Genomic DNA, 18,883 nt, shown 5'->3' with positions numbered 1-18,883 from the left:
CAATATCTGAGGAACCATCACAGTTGAGTAGGTCTATTCTAGACATCCCATAGTCCCATAGAGGAACCATCACAGTTGAGTAGGTCTATTCTAGACATCCCATAGTTGAGTAGGTCTATTCTAGACATCCCATAGTCAGTAGGTCTATTCTAGACATCCCATAGTCAGTAGGTCTATTCTAGACATCCCATAGTCAGTAGGTCTATTCTAGACATCCCATAGTTGAGTAGGTCTATTCTAGACATCCCATAGTCAGTAGGTCTATTCTAGACATCCCACAGTTGAGTAGGTCTATTCTAGACATCCCATAGTTGAGTAGGTCTATTCTAGACATCCCATAGTCTAGTAGGTCTATTCTAGACATCCCATAGTTGAGTAGGTCTATTCTAGACATCCCATAGTCAGTAGGTCTATTCTAGACATCCCATAGTCAGTAGGTCTATTCTAGACATCCCATAGTCAGTAGGTCTATTCTAGACATCCCATAATAGTCAACATTTATATTATATCTGTAGTAAAGGGATAAAGAATGGTTGAAGGTGTGACACTTGGCCAATATGGACAAAATCTAAAATCACAACATTTTGGACAAAATACCTCGATATAGTCGAGCCGAATATACATATACTTCCAAAATCTTTAAAAAAATTAAATAGACAATCTACAAGCTTGTATGTACTATATCTGCTATTCTCACTATTTTCTTTTTTTCTTCTTCATAAAACCAGGCTTAAATGGGTCAAACCAGGCAAAGTAATATTGATATGTCGAGAGCACAGCCTCCCTCTCCATGACACAATTCTGAGAAACCCTTACTGTAAGATACACCGTGCATCCTCTCACTCATTCTACTAATTTCCTCCATTCTACTTCTACCAGTTCCGCAGATGGGCGAGGTACACGACAAGCCCATTGTCAGCTATGTGGGCGATTCAGTGGTTCTTGCCTGTAAAATGGAAGACACCAAACCAACGCCTGTGACCTGGCACTGGTATAAACCAAACGGAACGGACAAGGTGTGTGCGATACACTGTAGTCTTGTGTAATAGGCTACCTCCCAATGACTTAAAATAGCTTATGTATGAATTATATATTATTGTGCCTAAATGTTCATTCATCAGCCAACCTGGTGTCCCTACTAACATGAAAATATGAGTACAAATATGCATCAAAGTGGTTAAGCTTGTCAATCGGCTATTTTCAGCAAAAGCTTTCCACACAAGATAAAGAGAAAACAGAAAATACACTAGTACAGAGCCCTGAGGCACTCCAGTCAACCATAATGGCCGTTTGAGTGGTTAATTGTGTGTTCGCACCAGGCACTCATCAACAGCAGCCTGGAGCATCGCTACAAAATCACAAACGACCAAAAGAAGACCAAGCTGGTGGTGCTGGGCGTGGAGCAGAGTGACTCTGGCATGTACTACTGCGGTGCCGTCTATGAAGTGGGCACCAGCGTGAGCCACACGGAGCTGAGGGTCATCAGCTTCATGGAGCCTCTCAAGCCCTTCATAGCCATCGTAATCGAGGTCATCATCCTCGTCGTCCTCATTCTGCTCTATGAGAAGAGTAGCAAAATAACGCCCGGGGACACAGGTACGTACTGTAGCTATGAACTTTATGAATTAGTATAAAGACTCTTTTGTACATTTTCAAGTCAGAGATGATTAGTTGCAGTCCATATTTCTAATTGTCTAATTGTGCATTTTTTTATTCTCAGACGATGGGACAAACACTGAGCAAACTAACCAGCTGTAAGTAGTTGGATCTATTTAGATTATTTCAGAGGCTCGTTTAAATAACCCACTGTCTGTCTACAGTTTGTCTCTGTTCATGATATGTTTTGTCTTTTTAAAATCTTTCTGCAGTACACAAGGAGAGAACAGTGAGACATCAATAAGACAACGGAAGGTTTGAAGCAGCGAAGATGAAAGCTTCCATTCTCCAGATGATTCTCTGCATATTTCCTGCTCTGTGAAATTGGCCGATCAATGTTGTAATCGTGAGGAATGAGGATACACTGGTATTGATCTAATATAGCTCTACAATAATGTAGCAATACCTGTACATAACATTACTACACAATAGTAAGCCACTTAAGCCCATATATATATATAGATGGGCTACATACTGTAGCCCATCTATATTTTGCCTACAATGACCTGCCTAGTTCTCTGATGTAAATGTACACTTAGGATTTAACTGATCAAAACATGTTCACCAAAAAGGAGGGCAACAATTTGCACTAGCAGCACCAAATATTCATCCGTTATTATTGACTCATCTTGGCATGTATGTATTTTCACCACATTATATGCAGACTCCACTATATGTATTTCCATGGTGACTAAGAAGATCGTGTTTATTTCGTAAGAAGAAACGTATTTCGTATGAATTGTCACGAGGATATGACAATCTAAACAAATAGTATGAACACAAACAGCTTAGTTTGCCTTCAGCCAATTGACAAACATCTGTGGAAAGACATTTGCCGATATAAAAGTGTGGTTTAGTCACGAAACCATGTCACGCTTCCTGCCACAGTACCAAGATGCTGGATCTTCACTCAATCTCATTCTTCATTCAAAGCATTTGCTTGACAATACACATTATGATTTGTGTGCAGTGCCTTATTCTATGAAGGGGGAAAAGCCATCACACTATTCCCTAAAAGAAAGGTAACCTTTCTTTTATTCATGTCTAATGATTACCCACGTTGATGAAGTACGTGCTTGAAGTAGTGTCCTTAAACCCTATATTCATTCTTCGTTGTATGTCAGATAGCTGACATGTTGTGAGCTTGCAGATCTATTTTCACCAAACGTCCACCTATTTTCACCTATTACGACATGCCCAGAATATGTGACGCCAGGGTTCAAGTGGTTGACAATACATCTTACAGGTCTATCTATTGTATTAACCTTTACATTCAGCACATACTATGTTTTGCCTTCACAAAGTTGAAGATAAATATATTAAGGCATGTGTGCAAACCCAAAAATTAAACATATAACTGGTAATTGTGTGTGTCAAAGAACTTTGTAAAAGGCCATTTTATGTGACAAGTGTGCCTCCTAGTGGATGAGTAGTCTACTCTAAATCTAACAAACCCTACCAAAATATTATGACGTAGCATTTGACAATATGATGAACGTTTGAAAAGCATACTCATTTTATTGATCTCTGCATAAATATACATACACAATAGCAGTGATTCATGTACAATAGAATGGCACACAGTAAGATCAGATGGTTCCATGTTCATAGTCATTGCATTTTATGCATTTACTCTCTGCACTAGACAAGTCAAACACTTTGATGTAAAGTGAGTTTATTTAAACTGCATTACTTCTAATTTGTTATCATAAGTCACAGTATGAAGTGATACAGTATTTTGGTTCAAAGGTTATGTATTTTTGTATGTATTTTCTGTTTACCACTTTTGCTTTGGCAATGTTAACGTATGTTTTCTCATGCCAATAAAGCCCCTTGAATTGAAAATGTAATTGTACAAATAGAACCAAACAGACCCTTATGGATAAAACAGGAATTGATAACATAAATTAATTACCAGCTGCTGCCTTATATCCCATGCCTGGGAGGTCGGCTAGAGGCAAAAAGTGTGTGGTTGCCTAGAGACGAGGCAGCCAATCAGGACGATAGGTTGACCAGCTGTGCTCACACAGCAGCTGGTAAAAAAAAGAATGACCCAAACCATGAACAGATTGGACAAATAATTGGTAATGTATGATCATCAAAAACGTCTTGATTTTTACGTCGCTTAGTCTAAGCTCTGCTAGCAGCATCAAACTTGTCACTTGTATATAAATAACTAGAGATTTACTGCTTTAACGCACACTCCTGTAAAATGATGACAAACAGCATGATTCCACCTTCCAGTCCATTTGGTTCCATGATTTGTACAGTCTCAGGGGTTAACATTATCGGGATTCTGGTGCATATCAAACAGGGAGTCCTTGAAATTAAACAGAAACCAGTGCCTTAGGAGGAAGAACCTACACGGTAGATGGGTTATGGTTTGTTCATGAGGAACTGGACTAGGAGTTTGAGGACGCTGTCGTCCAGGCCCACCACTGCTCCGTCTTCAACCCCCTCGTACAGACGCATGCTCTCCGTGCCCCAGAATAGGTTCTTCCTGGGGTTGTCTGAGTCTGTCTCTACGGACAGAGCCAGAGTGTTGAGCTGGTAGCAGAAGAAGGATAAGTACTGGCCGTCTGTGATGACGGCCTGGGATGCGAACGGCCTGCTCACGTCCGCCCAGTTCCAGAACCCTGCAGATATAAGAGTTGGATTAAATCACTGTTTACCGACGGTATGGCGGATTTGAGCGATATCTCAAAAAAGTTGTTTTGAATGAAAAACATGATGCGGTGGCGCTGTAAGCGGCCTGCTCAGTCTTCATGCATTGAAGGAAGCATGAGCTCAGTTAGGGACTCTCCGCAGGTTGGCAAAGGGAGAGTAGTGCACAGAATTACAGCTTAGGCAATAATTGGCATAATTGGTGAAAAATGGTTTACAAAATCATGGGATAAAGATTAATATAAAAACATAATTGCGGTTATTAACTCGAATCGAATCTTAACTGGTATGGCGGTTATTGCACGCAGCCCTAATTGCGCCGTCAACGGTTCCCCACTCCTCCCTGCCATGCATGGACCAAGGGGCCAGTGAGGCTATTCAACGTTGAAGCTCTGGGCCCTAGTGGTAGGAGGAGGGACTACAGGCGGACCCGTGGATTCATGACCGGGAAACCCCGTGCAGCTGGGCTTTAACATTGAGCGCTCGGTTGCACTTCCGCATTTGACCACCAAAATGTGGTGGTCAAATGCGGAAGTAGACGTTCTGAGACGATACTTCCGGCAGTCTTCCGGGTGCTTCAAAACGCCACTGAGCAACTTCCACTGACATGAATAGCTGGGGGGGCGGAGCTTCGCGCCAGTTCAGTCTCTATCCTTTTATATACTCTATGGCATGGACCCTGAAATGGCCATTAGTCACTGGCTACAGCCACCCTCTAATTGTGGAATGGCTTAAAGCAGTGGTTCTCAAAGTGGGTTCGTGGGTGGGTTTCAGGGGGGGGGCAGCAACATTTGTTATAGAATTAAAATCAGACTAACCCCATTAACCCTATTTTATGTCTATTTTTTAAAAACCGTGAAAACTTGAAAATTTGGGAACATTTAAAAAATAATTGTGGAGGTCCCTGGCACAATGTTTTTTCAGACGGGGGTTCAGGGCCAAGTAAATATCATTTGGGTATCCTTGAAATGACAATGTTTGAGAACCACTGACTTAAAGAAAAAATCACACCCGTGTGAACTGAGTGGTGCAAGGTCTTATATAGCCTGATCAGCTGTGGTCTGACGTAATGTCAGTGACCATGGTAACCATGCTCATTTATTTAGGTACCACGTACAGGTACACGGGTACACGTACAGGTACACGGCTACAGACAAAGCTGGTTGTTGGAGTGGTTTGCACCACTCAAAAAAAACTAATTTTCACAATTAGCTGTGCATCTGATGTGATATCTGCCGTGACAACCTACCTTGGTACACGGCCTGAGCCGCTGTCCATGCAAAGAGACTGGCCATGCCATTGGCCCTGAGGAAGGTTTCCACCTGGTCTGCTTCGTTACGTTTGGCCATTCTGTCCCGGTGGTAGCGATCAGGGACGAGGTGGAACTGTGTGTGGCCGTAACATGCTGGGTCTGGTAGCTTGGCACCTGGGACAGAGAGACGGGGAAATGTTGAGACACACACAGATATTTAAAAAAAATCACACCCGTGTGAACTGAGTGGTGTAAGGTCTTATATAGACTGATCAGCTGTGGTCTGACGTAATGTCTGACGTAATGAAATCACACCCGTGTGAACTGGGTGACCATAGCAAGTTAGCAACCATGCTCATTTTTTGGTACGAACAGACAGACAGACAGACACGTAAACTAACAAAGCCAGTTGTAGGAGTGGTTTACACCACTCAAAAATAGATGCCTCATTGGCCGCTGCAATGTTGTTGCAGTGTTGAAGTAGGGGCGGAAGTAGGGGCGGAAGAATTTACACTGGGAGAGGAAGTACACCGGAAGTGTGGAAGGCACGTTACGTCACGCTGCCACTCAAGTGATTACTGGCCAATCACAGCGCATCTTTTCCGGGACTTACAGACCCGAATATGCTCTCTGTGACGCACGCTCATGCTTCCGCAGGGCTTCGCAAGGAATCTCGGGAAAGTTTTGCCCTCCCTTGAGCACATACGCTCCAGGCGGAAAGGGCGCCTACGTTTATATGTCTATGGACACACACACACACACACACACACACACACACACCTTGGTGCGGTTTACACAGCCAGTGTGAAGGCAAACGCAGCAAATTAAATATGCAAGAATGATGCAAGTTCTCCGCCCATTTGCATCGAGTCTACCGAAGTAGAGGTGTGAATGAAAGGAGTCTCCTTTATTTTAGGGCAAGCGCAGGCCTTAGCCACAATTTGCAACTCTAGATTTGTTTTATAATGGGATGAATCTAGAGTTACAATACCCTCCATTGACTCCCCATTCATCCAATTTGTGTTTGCGATCTGCTTGTATTAAACAACGTTAAACACACCAACATTGCAGCTCTGAGCCAAGATTGAATTATCCTCTTTCAATCTGCCGAGCTTTTGTTTCATAAAAATCCACCGTAGACATGTTATGAGCTACTTTCTGTTAAGAAATTCTGTGCAGGTGATTCTTTTTCTAAGTGTTGGAGTTTGGAAGCACTCGTCGAAGTCACTGAACGGCTCTGCGTACCACCCGTTTCGAATTTGCACATAATGCAGGAGGCAGCAGCACGACCCGTTAATAAAAACGAGTGCTTCCAAACTCCAACACAAAAAGAATCACATGCACAGAATGTCTTGACAGAAAGTAGCTCATAACATGTCTACGGTGGATTTTTGAGTGGTGTAAACCACTCCTACAACTGGCTTTTGTGTGCAGAAAAAAATGAGCATGGTTGCTATGTTCAAAATAATTTCTGACGTAATTAAATCACACCCGGGTGAACTGGATGACCGTAGCAACCGTGGTCATTTTCTCTGCACAAAAAAAGCCAGTTGTGAAATCACATCCGGGTGTGATTTCATTACGTCAGATCAGAGCTGATCAGGCTATATAATACCTTATTACGTCAGACCACAGCTGATCATGCTATATAAAACCTTACACCACTCAGTTCACACGGGTGTGATTTTTATTAAACAAAAGCTCGGCAGATTGAAAGAGGATAATTAAAGCTTGTCCTAGAGCTGCAATGTTGGTGAGTTTAACGGCGTTTAATACAAGCAGATCGCAAACGCAAATTGGATGAATGGGGAGTCAATGGAGGGTATTGCAACTCCAGATTCATCCCATTATAAAAAAAATCACACCCGTGTGAACTGAGTGGTGCAAGGTCTTATATAGTCTGATCAGCTATGTCAGTGACGTCACACACTAACCATAGCAACCATGCTCGTTTTTTTGGTACGAACACGTGTACACGGGTACAAAGCCAGTTGTTGGAGTGGTTTGCACCACTCAAAAAATCTAGAGTTGCAAATTGCGGCTAGCGCAGGCCTCAACCCCCAAGATAATCATATTTGAACTGGGGACCCCTCACCCTGACAAGCACTTTGAAATGTACACATTACATTTAGTTTGACTCGGTTCCACAGATAAATATTGTGAAAATAGACAAACTACAAGTTGATCAGCTATTTTCACAATGTTTGTCTCTTTGATTACGTAATATTTAACAATTTGGTATTACAAATGGTCCTTAAATTGACACTTTAGAAATGTGCAGATAGCCAGATACCCTGATTATACTACATGTTGGTTTGTTTACTGTTGAGTGAGACGAGAATGTTGCAAATTAGGCTAAACCTCTGGGGACCCCAGTGTGGGAACTACTGTTTTAGGGACTGCAGAGAGGAGAGAAAGAGAAAACTGACCACGACTGGTGGTAAACCCCAGAAATACTACTCACTGCTCTGCTGATATGAATTTGACATGAACAACGTGAGGATGAGTAACATAAATCAGACTGTGGTGTGATTTTCTGCAGGATGCTGCATTACCTGTGAAGATGTTATTTTCGTATTGGCGCCTGAACAACGGCAACCTGTCAGGAGGCAGGCTGATCTCTGGAACTTCAGCTGTGTAGGAATCTTCCAGGGCGGTGAACTAAAACATACAGCGCATGAGATCAGATCATTACACAGTACAGTACAGGGGCGACTGTGGCTCAGGAGGTAGAGCAGGTCGTCCAATGATCCATGGGTCGGCGGTTCGAATCCCGGCTCCTCCTGTCTACATGTCGAAGTGTCCTTGGGCAAGACACTGAACCCCAAATTGCTCCCGATGTGCTGGTTGGTACCTTGCATGGCTTCCGCCGCAATCGGTGTATGAATGGGTGAATGTAATGCACAATCTATGTAAAGCGCCATGGATAAAGGCGCTATATAAATGCACCATTTACCATTTACCATTTACACACAGCGATCTGAATGCAGATCAGATCATTACACAGTACACACAGCGATCTGAATGCAGATCAGATCATTACACAGCACACACAGCGATCTGAATGCAGATCAGATCATTACACAGTACACACAGTACTGTACAGTACACACAGTATACAGTACACACAGCGATCTGAATGCTTCACTGTTTTTGCTCCTCCATGGTGTAAACAAGATGTAAAATCAATAGCAACCTATTATGCATTTTAAACTGAACTTTATGGATTCTTCTAATTTAAATCCCATTGTCCCCTAATCCGACACCCATAAATCTGACTGGTACTACCCAATATTCCGATCATTCATTAGAATTATTTTCCCCTAGACTTTGTGCCACACCGTAGTTATTGATCGACTTATTGACCATTATTGCTAACCTACCTGTGGCAGTTGTTGGGTTATCCTAATTTGACTGTGTGGTTTATCATCAATCTGGAACCGGGTTGTCTCTATTCTGCCTCTCCGATGGCCTCTAGGGATTGTCCTTTGCCCTCTCAGCCAATAGAAATTCACTTGAGGGCTAACATCTAAAAAAATAAAGCAGCATTAGGACGATAATAAAACGATAATTACACAATAATATTCATAGTAAATCAATTTGTTAATTTAACCAAAATATTGTAAAGCCTCAGTTAAAGTGATGTTTTTATTTTCAATGGTATTGTTTTGATTGGTTTAAAAAGTTCAAGCTCTATAAAGAGGGTTTGCCAGCCAAGTCTATGGACTTTAATGTTTGCTTAGGGCAGTAAATGACAATGTAAGACATCATCTGGCTGATAAATACCGTCTAAATAGTGTCCAGTTGGTTCAAACTTTGTCTGCTCATTTTGTGTTTCATTTCATTTCATCAGTTCCAATTCCCTATCCTGAATGAGTTCTATTTGGATACAAAAAAATCTCCCGACCTGAAAATGTATTTTCTGTTTACCAAAGAGCTGGAGACACCAGGGAGAACCCTGGTACTGACCCGCCAGGGGTATAGAGCCATTCAACTCCATGCCCCTTTATCTTACACCCCCATGAACCCTAAGGGTTTGACTGTATTGTATACCTAAACATGAATGCAGGAACACTGGGTTGCGTTTCATCAGCATATTGGTGAGTCCAGACACCAGATTCCGCAGGAAGGGGGCCGCAGAGAGCTCCTGACGTCTATACAGGAAAGATCTGCCTTTCTTCATGTGCCAGTGCTCCTGTAAGTAGGCATAATCAAATAAAGCAATCATCTTACACTCTATTGGTCTTAAAAATCATGCAATATCTGTATTGAAACGATAACAAAATATATGTATTGGTTATATTCCTGTGCTTTCTGGAGAAGCTTTCAAAAAGGGTCAACACGTTGTTAAGCAAAAATAATGCATGTAGGCCTAAGTTGAACCAATATGTGCATCGGTAGACCTAATAAATCTGATAATATCAATCACACTGATAAAATCACTGGAGAAGAGGAGCAGTGACTTGGCCAATCACTGCTGACCCGCCAACTGGAGAGTGTAGTGGTTGAGGGTTGAAACACTCTAAGAAGGTTGGAGACCACCTGATGACCTCTCCTCCAGGCCAAAGGCATCCATTAGAAATGGATTATATTCGCATCTTTGATGTATTTACAAACTGTTTGTTGCTACAATTAAAAATATTAAACAAGTGTGAACCCAAATTCATAGGTATTTGGCATAATAATTGAGGTATGAGAACCCTGTGTTAATTTGAACAGTAATTACATTTTTACCTATCATTTTAGAATTTGGGCGATTTACACAAGTGGGCATGACCTTTGCCCTTTGGGCAAGTAGAACATGACCTGTACTTGCCCGATGTGCAAGTGCATCTGGGACCTTAGTGTCAACCCCTGGCGACCCTGCAGCAAACTTGTATTGCAATATTGGTATCAGTCAATTATGCCTGAAGAAGGTCCGGAGGGACCATTATTAAAAAGAAAATACTCATGTATCGAGCAAATACACAGTGTGCGGGGGGTGTATTCTATTCCTTTCATATCAGTCAATTTTACCATGCAATTGCAAATGATCACAATATTATATCTGTAAAATGTCAATAGCCTACTAGTACTGTGCATCCCTAGTCCCTACCTGTAAGAGTGCATGTGTGACATAGGACCTGACATCATCCAGCAGCAGTGCATCCTCTTCTCCGCCAGGCGGACTTTGAAGTTCACCAAGAATGTTCATGGTGGAGGTCTCCTCCTGACCATAGTGGAACAGCTGCGGCAGGCCGGGGAGACACGCCGTCTTGGTTAAGTGCTGGTACCATGTGTCCGCGTTGCGGGCGAACGTCTGCGGGTAAACCACGTACTTCATCCGCTGGATGCGGGTGATCAGCTCGAGTCTGTCCTGCACGCTGGCGGCACGCACCTTCTCCACATGCTCCTCCGTCTGCCGCCGGCGCGCCGACTTGCTTTTTGCCGTGAGAGATGCGACTATGGGCGGATACACCGCCTGCCGGACCACCGGCCGGGTCGCATCGGCGGTGTGGACGAGCCTCCTGAACAACGGGCTGTTTTTGTTAAGCGCCTGCAAGGGCAAGCTGGCGGTGCGGGTCGCCATGTTGGTTCTTTTTTCTGTATTATGTGTCAGCTGCTTAGAGTATATGCTCTAAGGTCAGCTGACGTGCTTCTTCTTTTAGTTTTATGGCAGTTTGTTGTAACCATTGCTTTGAGGTGCATACTGCCACCTACTGTGTCGGAGCGTGTCTTGTATGATTCCCTGTATTATTTCCATATAAACTATGATTATTTCACATCAAAACAATTGTGAAATACTAATTGAAAAAAGGGAAAGGGTAGCTCTTCTAGTGGTTGACTGCGACCAGGACAGTGGTATCCGAGTAGAACTTAAACCTGGGTATTTAAGATAGTTAGATAGATCGTGTCATCCTGACATGTGATGATGATATCCATATGGATTCCCATGGTCAATCCATGATGTCAGACCTGGATGTGGTAGTCGGCTCCATATATGAGGTGGTCAGTCATAACTGTAGTTTCTGTACTTTCCTTGCAAACTGTAAAGTATTCAATTAATCAATAAAAGTTTATAGATCCATATGGTGTCCTTGATGTGGACCCACTAACAGCAATAACCGTAACAACCATGACTCACTCAAACTTAGTTTATACTTAACTTCTTTGAGGCTCATTCATAGTCTGGATTTTCGCCCTTCTCTCTGTTTTTACTCACCACCGCTCAATGTTATTTCAGCTCCGGTGGTCACCTCACCACCGAAAATCCAGACTATGAATGAGTCTTAAGAGCACCCCTCACTTCACACAAGTGTGATTTATTTGTTTTTTGGTTTTTTTTTGCTAATGGAAATACCAGGGTTGTGGATCTTTCGGAGAGGGAACTTTTTTGTATGGTATTGTTTTATTAAGATGCGATTTGGAAAATAATTAATAAAGAAACTTTGAACAAAAACGTAGTGGCTATTAGTCCACTTGCCAGAATGTGAACTCAGGCATGTTGAGTACACCAACGTTTTATGTTAGAAATGTTGAGTATAATAATATTCAAAATGTCATCATGCTTTATGTAGCATCTGACGTGTCAAACTAGGGGGTTTTCATGATACTGAATCCATTCCAAGCATTAGTTTTGTAAAATAAAATAAAACACTCATTGGGCTAAAACGGCCATGCCCACTTGCCCAATTGAGCTGACATCATCACATTTGTGATGACGGCAATGGCCGTCACCAGTGGTGGACAGGTTTCTGAATTGCCCACAGCCCTCCCATGAGACAGACGTAGAAAGAAATTGTGCTATTTTATCATGATCACTAGTGAGGACCAATTATAACAAGATTCCTTTACAGGATCTCCTCACTGGTCAACAAAAACACCTTGAAGACCTTAACAGGAGCCCTCGTACAAGGCTTCTTCGACTATGCATGCACCTCTTGGTACCACAGCACCTCAAAGGCCCTTAAAACAAGACTCCAGACCTCCCAAAACAAACTGGTCAGGCTCCTACTTGGCCTCACCCCCCGAACCCACCTCACCCCTGCCCACTTTGACAGGCTGGAATGGCTTAGGGTCGACGACAGAGTACAGCATCTTGCAATGGGTCTGGTCCACAAGATTCGATACACCACCAAGATACCCCATGTACCTGTCTAAATACTTCCTTAATGTTAACCAAGTCCACACCCACAACACCAGAGGGAGTGCAACAAACCATGTACAACCCAGATTCTGCACAAACAAGGGACTAAATTATTTTCGTTCCTATGCCACCAAAATGTGGAACACCCTACCAACAGTCATTAAGACATGTGACTCCCTTGACTCCTTCAAAACCGCTCTCAAAGGGCACCTACGGACGGCTGCAATTTGAAACTGGCCCCCGTAAAATCGGAATCCCTCCCCCTTTTTTCCCCCCTCTCTGTATATGTTTATTTTCCCTTTTTACCTCCTTTATGATGAATTCCTGTTCTGTTCTGTTCTTTGGCTATAAATAGAAGTGTCTATTTGTACGTCTCTAAATGTTTTGATGAATTGAACAAGGTGGAATGCTTTATTGGGTCGTCCGCTCACAGTTAACAGTCTTTGTATTGAGTTGTGCTTGAAATGTAGGCTACTGTAATTCTGCAAACTGTTAATAAATATTTCAATCAATCAATCAATCAAAAGATAGGTTGAAAAGTGGTGAAGTGGTCCTTTAATACAAATCGTGATCATTATTATAATAATCATTATTATTATTATAATAATTATCGGCACAATTATTATAATTATAATTATAATAATTATGAATTATTCATTATTATTATTATTATTATAGGCCTATACTTATACTATACCGGGTAGGGCCCATGGTAGGGCCGCGTTGATCACTTTTATAGCATCTGAACATTTTGTGGACTGGTGCTCTCGGTCCTTCCGGTTGGACGTCACCAGACTTAGGGCGAAGCGCACGTTTTGCTTCTTGAAACAGCCCGGAGTGCGGAGTTTTCATCTTTGGACCATGATAAAACCAGATACACCCCCCCACACACGCACGGGAGTGGAAATGAAACGAAGTAAACACCCAATTTTCTTCAAGACAACCGTGACTTCTGGTTTTGCTTTAAATTACAGTTGAGTTTGCAGTAGCATAATGATTCCTCGTGTCATTCCACGGACGCAGTTCTTCAGGACCAGCTGTGTGTTTGTCCGTCGTGCACGTGGAGCAGAGGTACCGGTCCAACCGTAACCCAAACTGTACTGATGTGTTCCTTTTTAATAACAATAGTAATAAACCTGCTGTTTTCATGGACTGGCGCTGAACACTGTAACCCCTGGTCGGGTGGATCAGTCATACATCAGGTATACAAGTCTGTGTCGTTGTCCACCAGACCACCACAAAGTGCAAGTTTGCAATGTTGTAAAAAGTGTTAAGATCTGCAGAAAGAAATGAAGGATTGATTGATTTATTTATTAACGGTTTGCAGAATTACAGTACATTTCAAGTACAACTCAAAAACTGTTATTACACTTGTTTACAATAGGGCCCACCAAGACTCCTTTAGACCGAGACGTCGACGACTTAATAAGAAAATAGAATTTATTTGTAGATGCTCATAATAAAGTGGTCTGTGCTAGTGTGCTCATAGTAAACTATAGTTGTGTCCGGCATAGCCCAAACATTTAGACTCTCGTAGAGGTTTGGGCTAGGTCCGGTGGCATGGGAACTTCGTCAGAAAAAGTTGCTTGTTGGCCAGAACTTTCCTGTGGCAGATTCGTCTGGTTTCCAGGCTACTCTCATAGAGCTCCAAATCAACTCGGCTCAGGTGCTGGGAAGCCTAGTTGATTTCATCACCAATGCAATGGTGGAGCGTGGACATGATAAATCTGTACATTTTAATTGAAATCATGAAGTACATTTCACAAATTCACATATAAACTTAACATTCTTTTACAATCACCTTTTGAAAGATTTTCAGTTTAGTACATATTAGTTATTCAATACAGACTGAGACTGATCTGATATTAAACTAACTGGTATAAAGCATAAAAATATGCTGATGTACCAAAAATAAAGGTACTCATTACTATGCAGAATGGCTATTCAGAATAATGTTACTGAATTAAAAGGATTGATTCATGTGTTCATCACTTTAATATTGCATCGAATTACAGTTTATTTCTATATACCCAGTATTCTATATATATTGGCTGAGGCCTGAGTAGCACCTGCTGAACAATAAAGTATGATATGATACCATAATATCTATGTTTGATATTAATTAGTCTGAATCTGCAAAGTAATAACTTGTAATAAATATAGTCGAGTAAAAAGTACTATATCTTTAATCCGATTTGTATTTATCATTAATCAACTCAAATGTTCCACAGAGTAATTGTATTCTCTGCAGCTGTTTGGTGTTGTGGCCATAAGGACTCTGTTGTTGTTACCGGTCTAAGTGCCCTTATTTTATTATATTGTATTTTTTTGTATACATTTATTATATTGTTTTTTAGTTATAGTTCTTCTATTTATAGTGACTCATAGGAATAGACTATGTGACAACCAGGTATAGTCTGGTGACCACCGGAGAGACGGGTGGCAGCCGGAATGTAGACGGCACCCGGGTGAGCAGTATGGGTTAGCGCCCCAGCCTGTGTCCTCTGTGAGGAGGAAGCCCAACAGCCCTCGGTGAGGCCTTTGGGAGGGCCATGCAAGCAGCAAGCGGAACCGCAGCACCATGTCCCTGCGGAACCATTGCCCACCACTCCTGAATGAACTGTCTGGTGCTGGGACTCTGGTGCAACGCACAGGTCCTCGCTCTACTCCTGGTGAGAGCAGGAGTGGACCTGGTAAGACGTAGGAGGGGCCCAGACAGGAGACAACCCACAGAGCCTAGTCCCTCCATGCGCCAGAAGTGTACCTCCCAGCCCTGGCAGAGTAGTTCGGGAGTAGTTCCAACGGATTGTGTGCCCCTGGTTTTGCCCTTGTGGGACTGATTGAGGGTAGCTACTGGGACGTAAGTCGGGACTTGATCACTCCCGGCTGGGTCGCCTGAGTGAGGGGTATGATGTTGAGAGACCCGAAACCCCGTTGACCTCAGGATACATCACTGAGGATACGTCCCAGGTGCATCCATGCGATGTTTTTTTAGTGATATTTATATATGTATGTACTGTATGTTTTGTCTTTTTAAGTAATTTTGTATTGTCTGATGTATTATGTATTGTTCTGTTGTATTGTCTGTCTGTACAAAAAAAAGAAAAATGCAATAAATATATTGTTTAAAAAAGAAAATGCTCCACAGAGACAGTTATGCACCAAAAGTGAGGAGGTGCGCCTGGCAGAAGAGGCAAGTAAGAAGTATGGGTCCCCAGCTCCGACCATATTTTCCAAAATAATTGACAAAAGTATTCCCGCAAACATCATTTATGAGGATGACAAGGTAAGCAGAATAGCTTATCAAAAACATTAATATGCACTTTTTTCCCTTTTTTTATTATTATCAATGTGTTCCCATGTGGAGTAATAGTCATCAATACTTGCATGTTTTACGAAAGTTAATTGCTTCTGCTTTGTGTTTATCAGTGTTTGGCTTTCAGAGATGTCAACGCCCAAGCCCCTGTCCATTTCCTTGTCATCCCAAGGCTTCCTATTCCAAGAATTAGTGAGGCTAAAGATGATGATGCAGAGGTAATTATTATTATCATTATTATTTTATTTATGTGTTTATATTTTAACCCATTGCGGGAACCCCTTTTGGTGTTTTAAAGCATTATGTTATACTTTAGCTATTGAAAAATAGCAGATCTACAAGCTCATAGCGCGGCACCGAGTGCCGCGCTATGAACTTGTAGGTCTGCTATTTTTGAAAAATCGTGAAAATGTGCCTCAAATCTTTGAATATATATTATTACAGAATGAACATTTTAACTCAAATCTTTGCTTCTTTCGACGTCAGGCCTAAATGTGTTAAATACAACTTTACTGTATTTTTGATTATTATGATTATTATTATTATTATTTATTTACCCTATTTTTTTGTTGTTGAATATTTTGTTTTTATTTTCAATTTTTATTTATTTACCCTATTGATCACTGTCCTCATTTGAATTTGAATATTTACTATGCAAATATAAAGTTCAGACCTCATATTATTATTATTATTCTTTTTCTCAACCATTAGCTCTTAGGACACCTCCTTGTTGTTGCCAAAAATGTAGCCAAGAAAGAATCTTTAGATGACGGCTACAGAGTGGGTAAGTTGTTATTTGTAGTTGTGTGTGACTGGAGAGGGAACTGTTAAAATGAAAATAATAATCAGGTTTTCACAGTTTACAGACATTAATGTGAATATAAATTCACGTTGTATTATATATATTTTTTAATTCACTGTTATGATTACATTCACACAGAACGCGAATATTCTGTGGCAATAAAGCATCCACATCTTTATTGTAACAAGGTTGATTTTCTTTTTAGCTTCCACATCGTGAATAATGTGTATGATCAACCTGTATGAATGAGGCATCATTCATACATTATTTTGATGGGAAATATTTGGCATTTTCTTTATTAGTTTATTCGAATCGTCACGCATAAGGCCTTGAAAATACTATATTAATTGAAGGCTACCACAGTTAACACTAAAACATTTACTGTGTAACATGGGTATTTTTGTTGTGCTCTGCAGTGATCAACGATGGGGAGCATGGTGCCCAGTCTGTGTACCACCTTCACATCCATGTCATGGGAGGCAGGCAGATGACATGGCCTCCAGGATAATTACCTCCATGTCTGTGAGTGTATGTAGAGACACTGAATCTGCTCTGTTCTCTGTGTATGCATACTGTAGTGTACGCTGCAACATTACATATATTGTTATTTGTGTATATGAATTATTCATGTGAAGATTGATTCCTTTGTTGTTGGTGTGGTAAAGTTGTCACACTGTCACATGTATTATATTCACAACTTAAATTTGTTCACCCGATTCACTGTGCGATGAAAATCCAGTTGATTAAATCTTTCCCATGAATGCAGAAACATTACCAAAAGTCCAGGTGTACAAATAACACCTGTCTTAGTAGTGTCAACAAAACAAATAAAAAAATATTATGAAAACTTAATTTATGGGCTCCAACCATTTTCCATCACAACATGCATTAATTAATTAATTAATTAATTCTCACATTCCTGTGTTTAAAGTTAATTTATGATGAAACATACCAATAGACCACTGAAGACCTGACATCGCACACACCATACACCATGGTGTATGGTGTGTGCCTTGTTGTATTGCTTGTTGTCTTGACGGAGCATGACATATTTTAGTGGCGATATTGATTTCAGACCAGTGTAGTTTCAAGACTTTTATCTCAGCATTAATTCAATTTTCTCCAGAAACGGGCTGTATCAAATATGAATGAATATCATAAACGATGCAGAGCCACCCCCCTGACAGAAAAGCCTGGATGATTTGTTTATTTTTGGAACAGAGCTTATATGAGGTGATCTAAGACTTCCCTGTGGGGATTCGTTTTCAACACAAGAAATAACCCCATGAACCAGTGGAATAGCACGCTCTAGTGGCACTGATGTCAGACTTCAGTGCTCCATGGCAGCCTAAAGAGCCGTCCTGAATGGGTTAATATTTCTGCATATTTGACTCTGATTTCAGAGCATTCTGATATCTGTTCATTTGCGAATATCATTTTTCAATTTCGTCTTTTGAAATGTATTCAAATGACTCATCCCATGTGTAAACATGATTATAATCTTGTTTTGTTACACATAGATGCATGACCCTAGTCCAGAGTAGGCTGTCAAAGAAGGCACAACTATTGCATTTTGCAATGACTACATCCGACCATCATTTTTATCATTAAAAAAAACAGGCTTGTCAGTTTTCACTTAGAGTTGGTGCATTCTCACCTCTCAGAGTGGGTGGCACCCGGAGTGGCCATTCAGATTCCGGGGTGGCAAAGGTCGCCCCAGACCAGCCCCTGGTCACACCACTGACTGCATGTCATCAAAAGTATTTTTAGTGAATTGTCCTACCCATTAAAAATACTACTATCAATTTAACTGAGAATATATTACAAATTAAATTGAACAAAATAGACCCTACAGTTAATTTGGTTCCATTTGAGGTTTTTACTGTGTTCTCTGTAGTGTTGCTCCCATTGACACATGTGTAACTAACTACATTGTTTACCCATGGGCCTTACAGTTGGCACGCGTCCCACACACTAGCGTAGCCAAATGACTCTCGCCAGGCATATGGGGTGACCATGTGGTACGACTAATGACCTTGCCGCAAATTATCTAGGACCTCTAGGTTA

General features: G+C 41.3%; 3 protein-coding genes across 3 annotated transcripts in view; 2 read left to right on the top strand and 1 right to left on the bottom strand.

The window, feature by feature from the left end:
* Nucleotides 1-3,686, top strand: part of emb (embigin) — a 6,690-nt gene extending 3,004 nt beyond the window's left edge. The window contains exons 5-8 of the mRNA XM_079517246.1: nucleotides 880-1,016; nucleotides 1,320-1,596; nucleotides 1,721-1,754; nucleotides 1,869-3,686. Coding sequence (XP_079373372.1) covers nucleotides 880-1,016; nucleotides 1,320-1,596; nucleotides 1,721-1,754; nucleotides 1,869-1,917 — 497 coding nt within the window. The 3' untranslated portion in view covers nucleotides 1,918-3,686. The remainder of the gene's footprint in view (nucleotides 1-879; nucleotides 1,017-1,319; nucleotides 1,597-1,720; nucleotides 1,755-1,868) is intronic.
* mrps30 (mitochondrial ribosomal protein S30) lies at nucleotides 3,151-11,200 on the bottom strand. The gene is made up of 6 exons (XM_079517245.1): nucleotides 10,668-11,200; nucleotides 9,626-9,767; nucleotides 8,956-9,101; nucleotides 8,128-8,233; nucleotides 5,570-5,746; nucleotides 3,151-4,292 (listed from the first exon to the last, which is right to left on the bottom strand). The coding sequence occupies exons 1-6, from the start codon at nucleotides 11,139-11,141 to the stop codon at nucleotides 4,033-4,035; spliced, it is 1,305 nt and encodes a 434-aa protein (XP_079373371.1). The 5' UTR covers nucleotides 11,142-11,200; the 3' UTR covers nucleotides 3,151-4,032.
* Nucleotides 11,201-13,648: 2,448 nt separating this feature from the next.
* hint2 (histidine triad nucleotide binding protein 2) lies at nucleotides 13,649-17,668 on the top strand. Its single transcript, XM_079516632.1, has 5 exons — nucleotides 13,649-13,769; nucleotides 15,847-15,984; nucleotides 16,128-16,232; nucleotides 16,726-16,798; nucleotides 17,233-17,668. Exons 1-5 carry the CDS (start codon nucleotides 13,692-13,694, stop codon nucleotides 17,322-17,324), a joined length of 486 nt encoding a protein of 161 aa, XP_079372758.1. The 5' UTR covers nucleotides 13,649-13,691; the 3' UTR covers nucleotides 17,325-17,668.
* Nucleotides 17,669-18,883: the final 1,215 nt, after the last annotated feature.

Source organism: Electrona antarctica (genome assembly GCF_951216825.1).
Source record: "Electrona antarctica genome assembly, chromosome: 12".
Lineage (NCBI taxonomy): Eukaryota > Metazoa > Chordata > Actinopteri > Myctophiformes > Myctophidae > Electrona > Electrona antarctica.
The sequence above is the reverse complement of the archived record's forward strand: the minus strand, read 5'-3'. Positions and strand labels throughout refer to the sequence as shown.

Excerpts from the sequence above, each read along its gene's own strand:
- hint2 (XM_079516632.1), top strand. The coding sequence starts at position 13,692 with ATGATTCCTCGTGTCATTCCACGGACGCAGTTCTTCAGGACCAGCTGT. Across the intron at positions 15,985-16,127 it reads TCATTTATGAGGATGACAAG|TGTTTGGCTTTCAGAGATGT; the intron begins GTAAGCAGAATA and ends TGTGTTTATCAG. Across the intron at positions 16,799-17,232 it reads AGATGACGGCTACAGAGTGG|TGATCAACGATGGGGAGCAT; the intron begins GTAAGTTGTTAT and ends TGTGCTCTGCAG.
- mrps30 (XM_079517245.1), bottom strand. The coding sequence starts at position 11,141 with ATGGCGACCCGCACCGCCAGCTTGCCCTTGCAGGCGCTTAACAAAAAC. Across the intron at positions 8,234-8,955 it reads TAACCCAACAACTGCCACAG|TTCACCGCCCTGGAAGATTC; the intron begins GTAGGTTAGCAA and ends TGTATGTTTTAG. Across the intron at positions 4,293-5,569 it reads GGCTCAGGCCGTGTACCAAG|GGTTCTGGAACTGGGCGGAC; the intron begins GTAGGTTGTCAC and ends TTATATCTGCAG.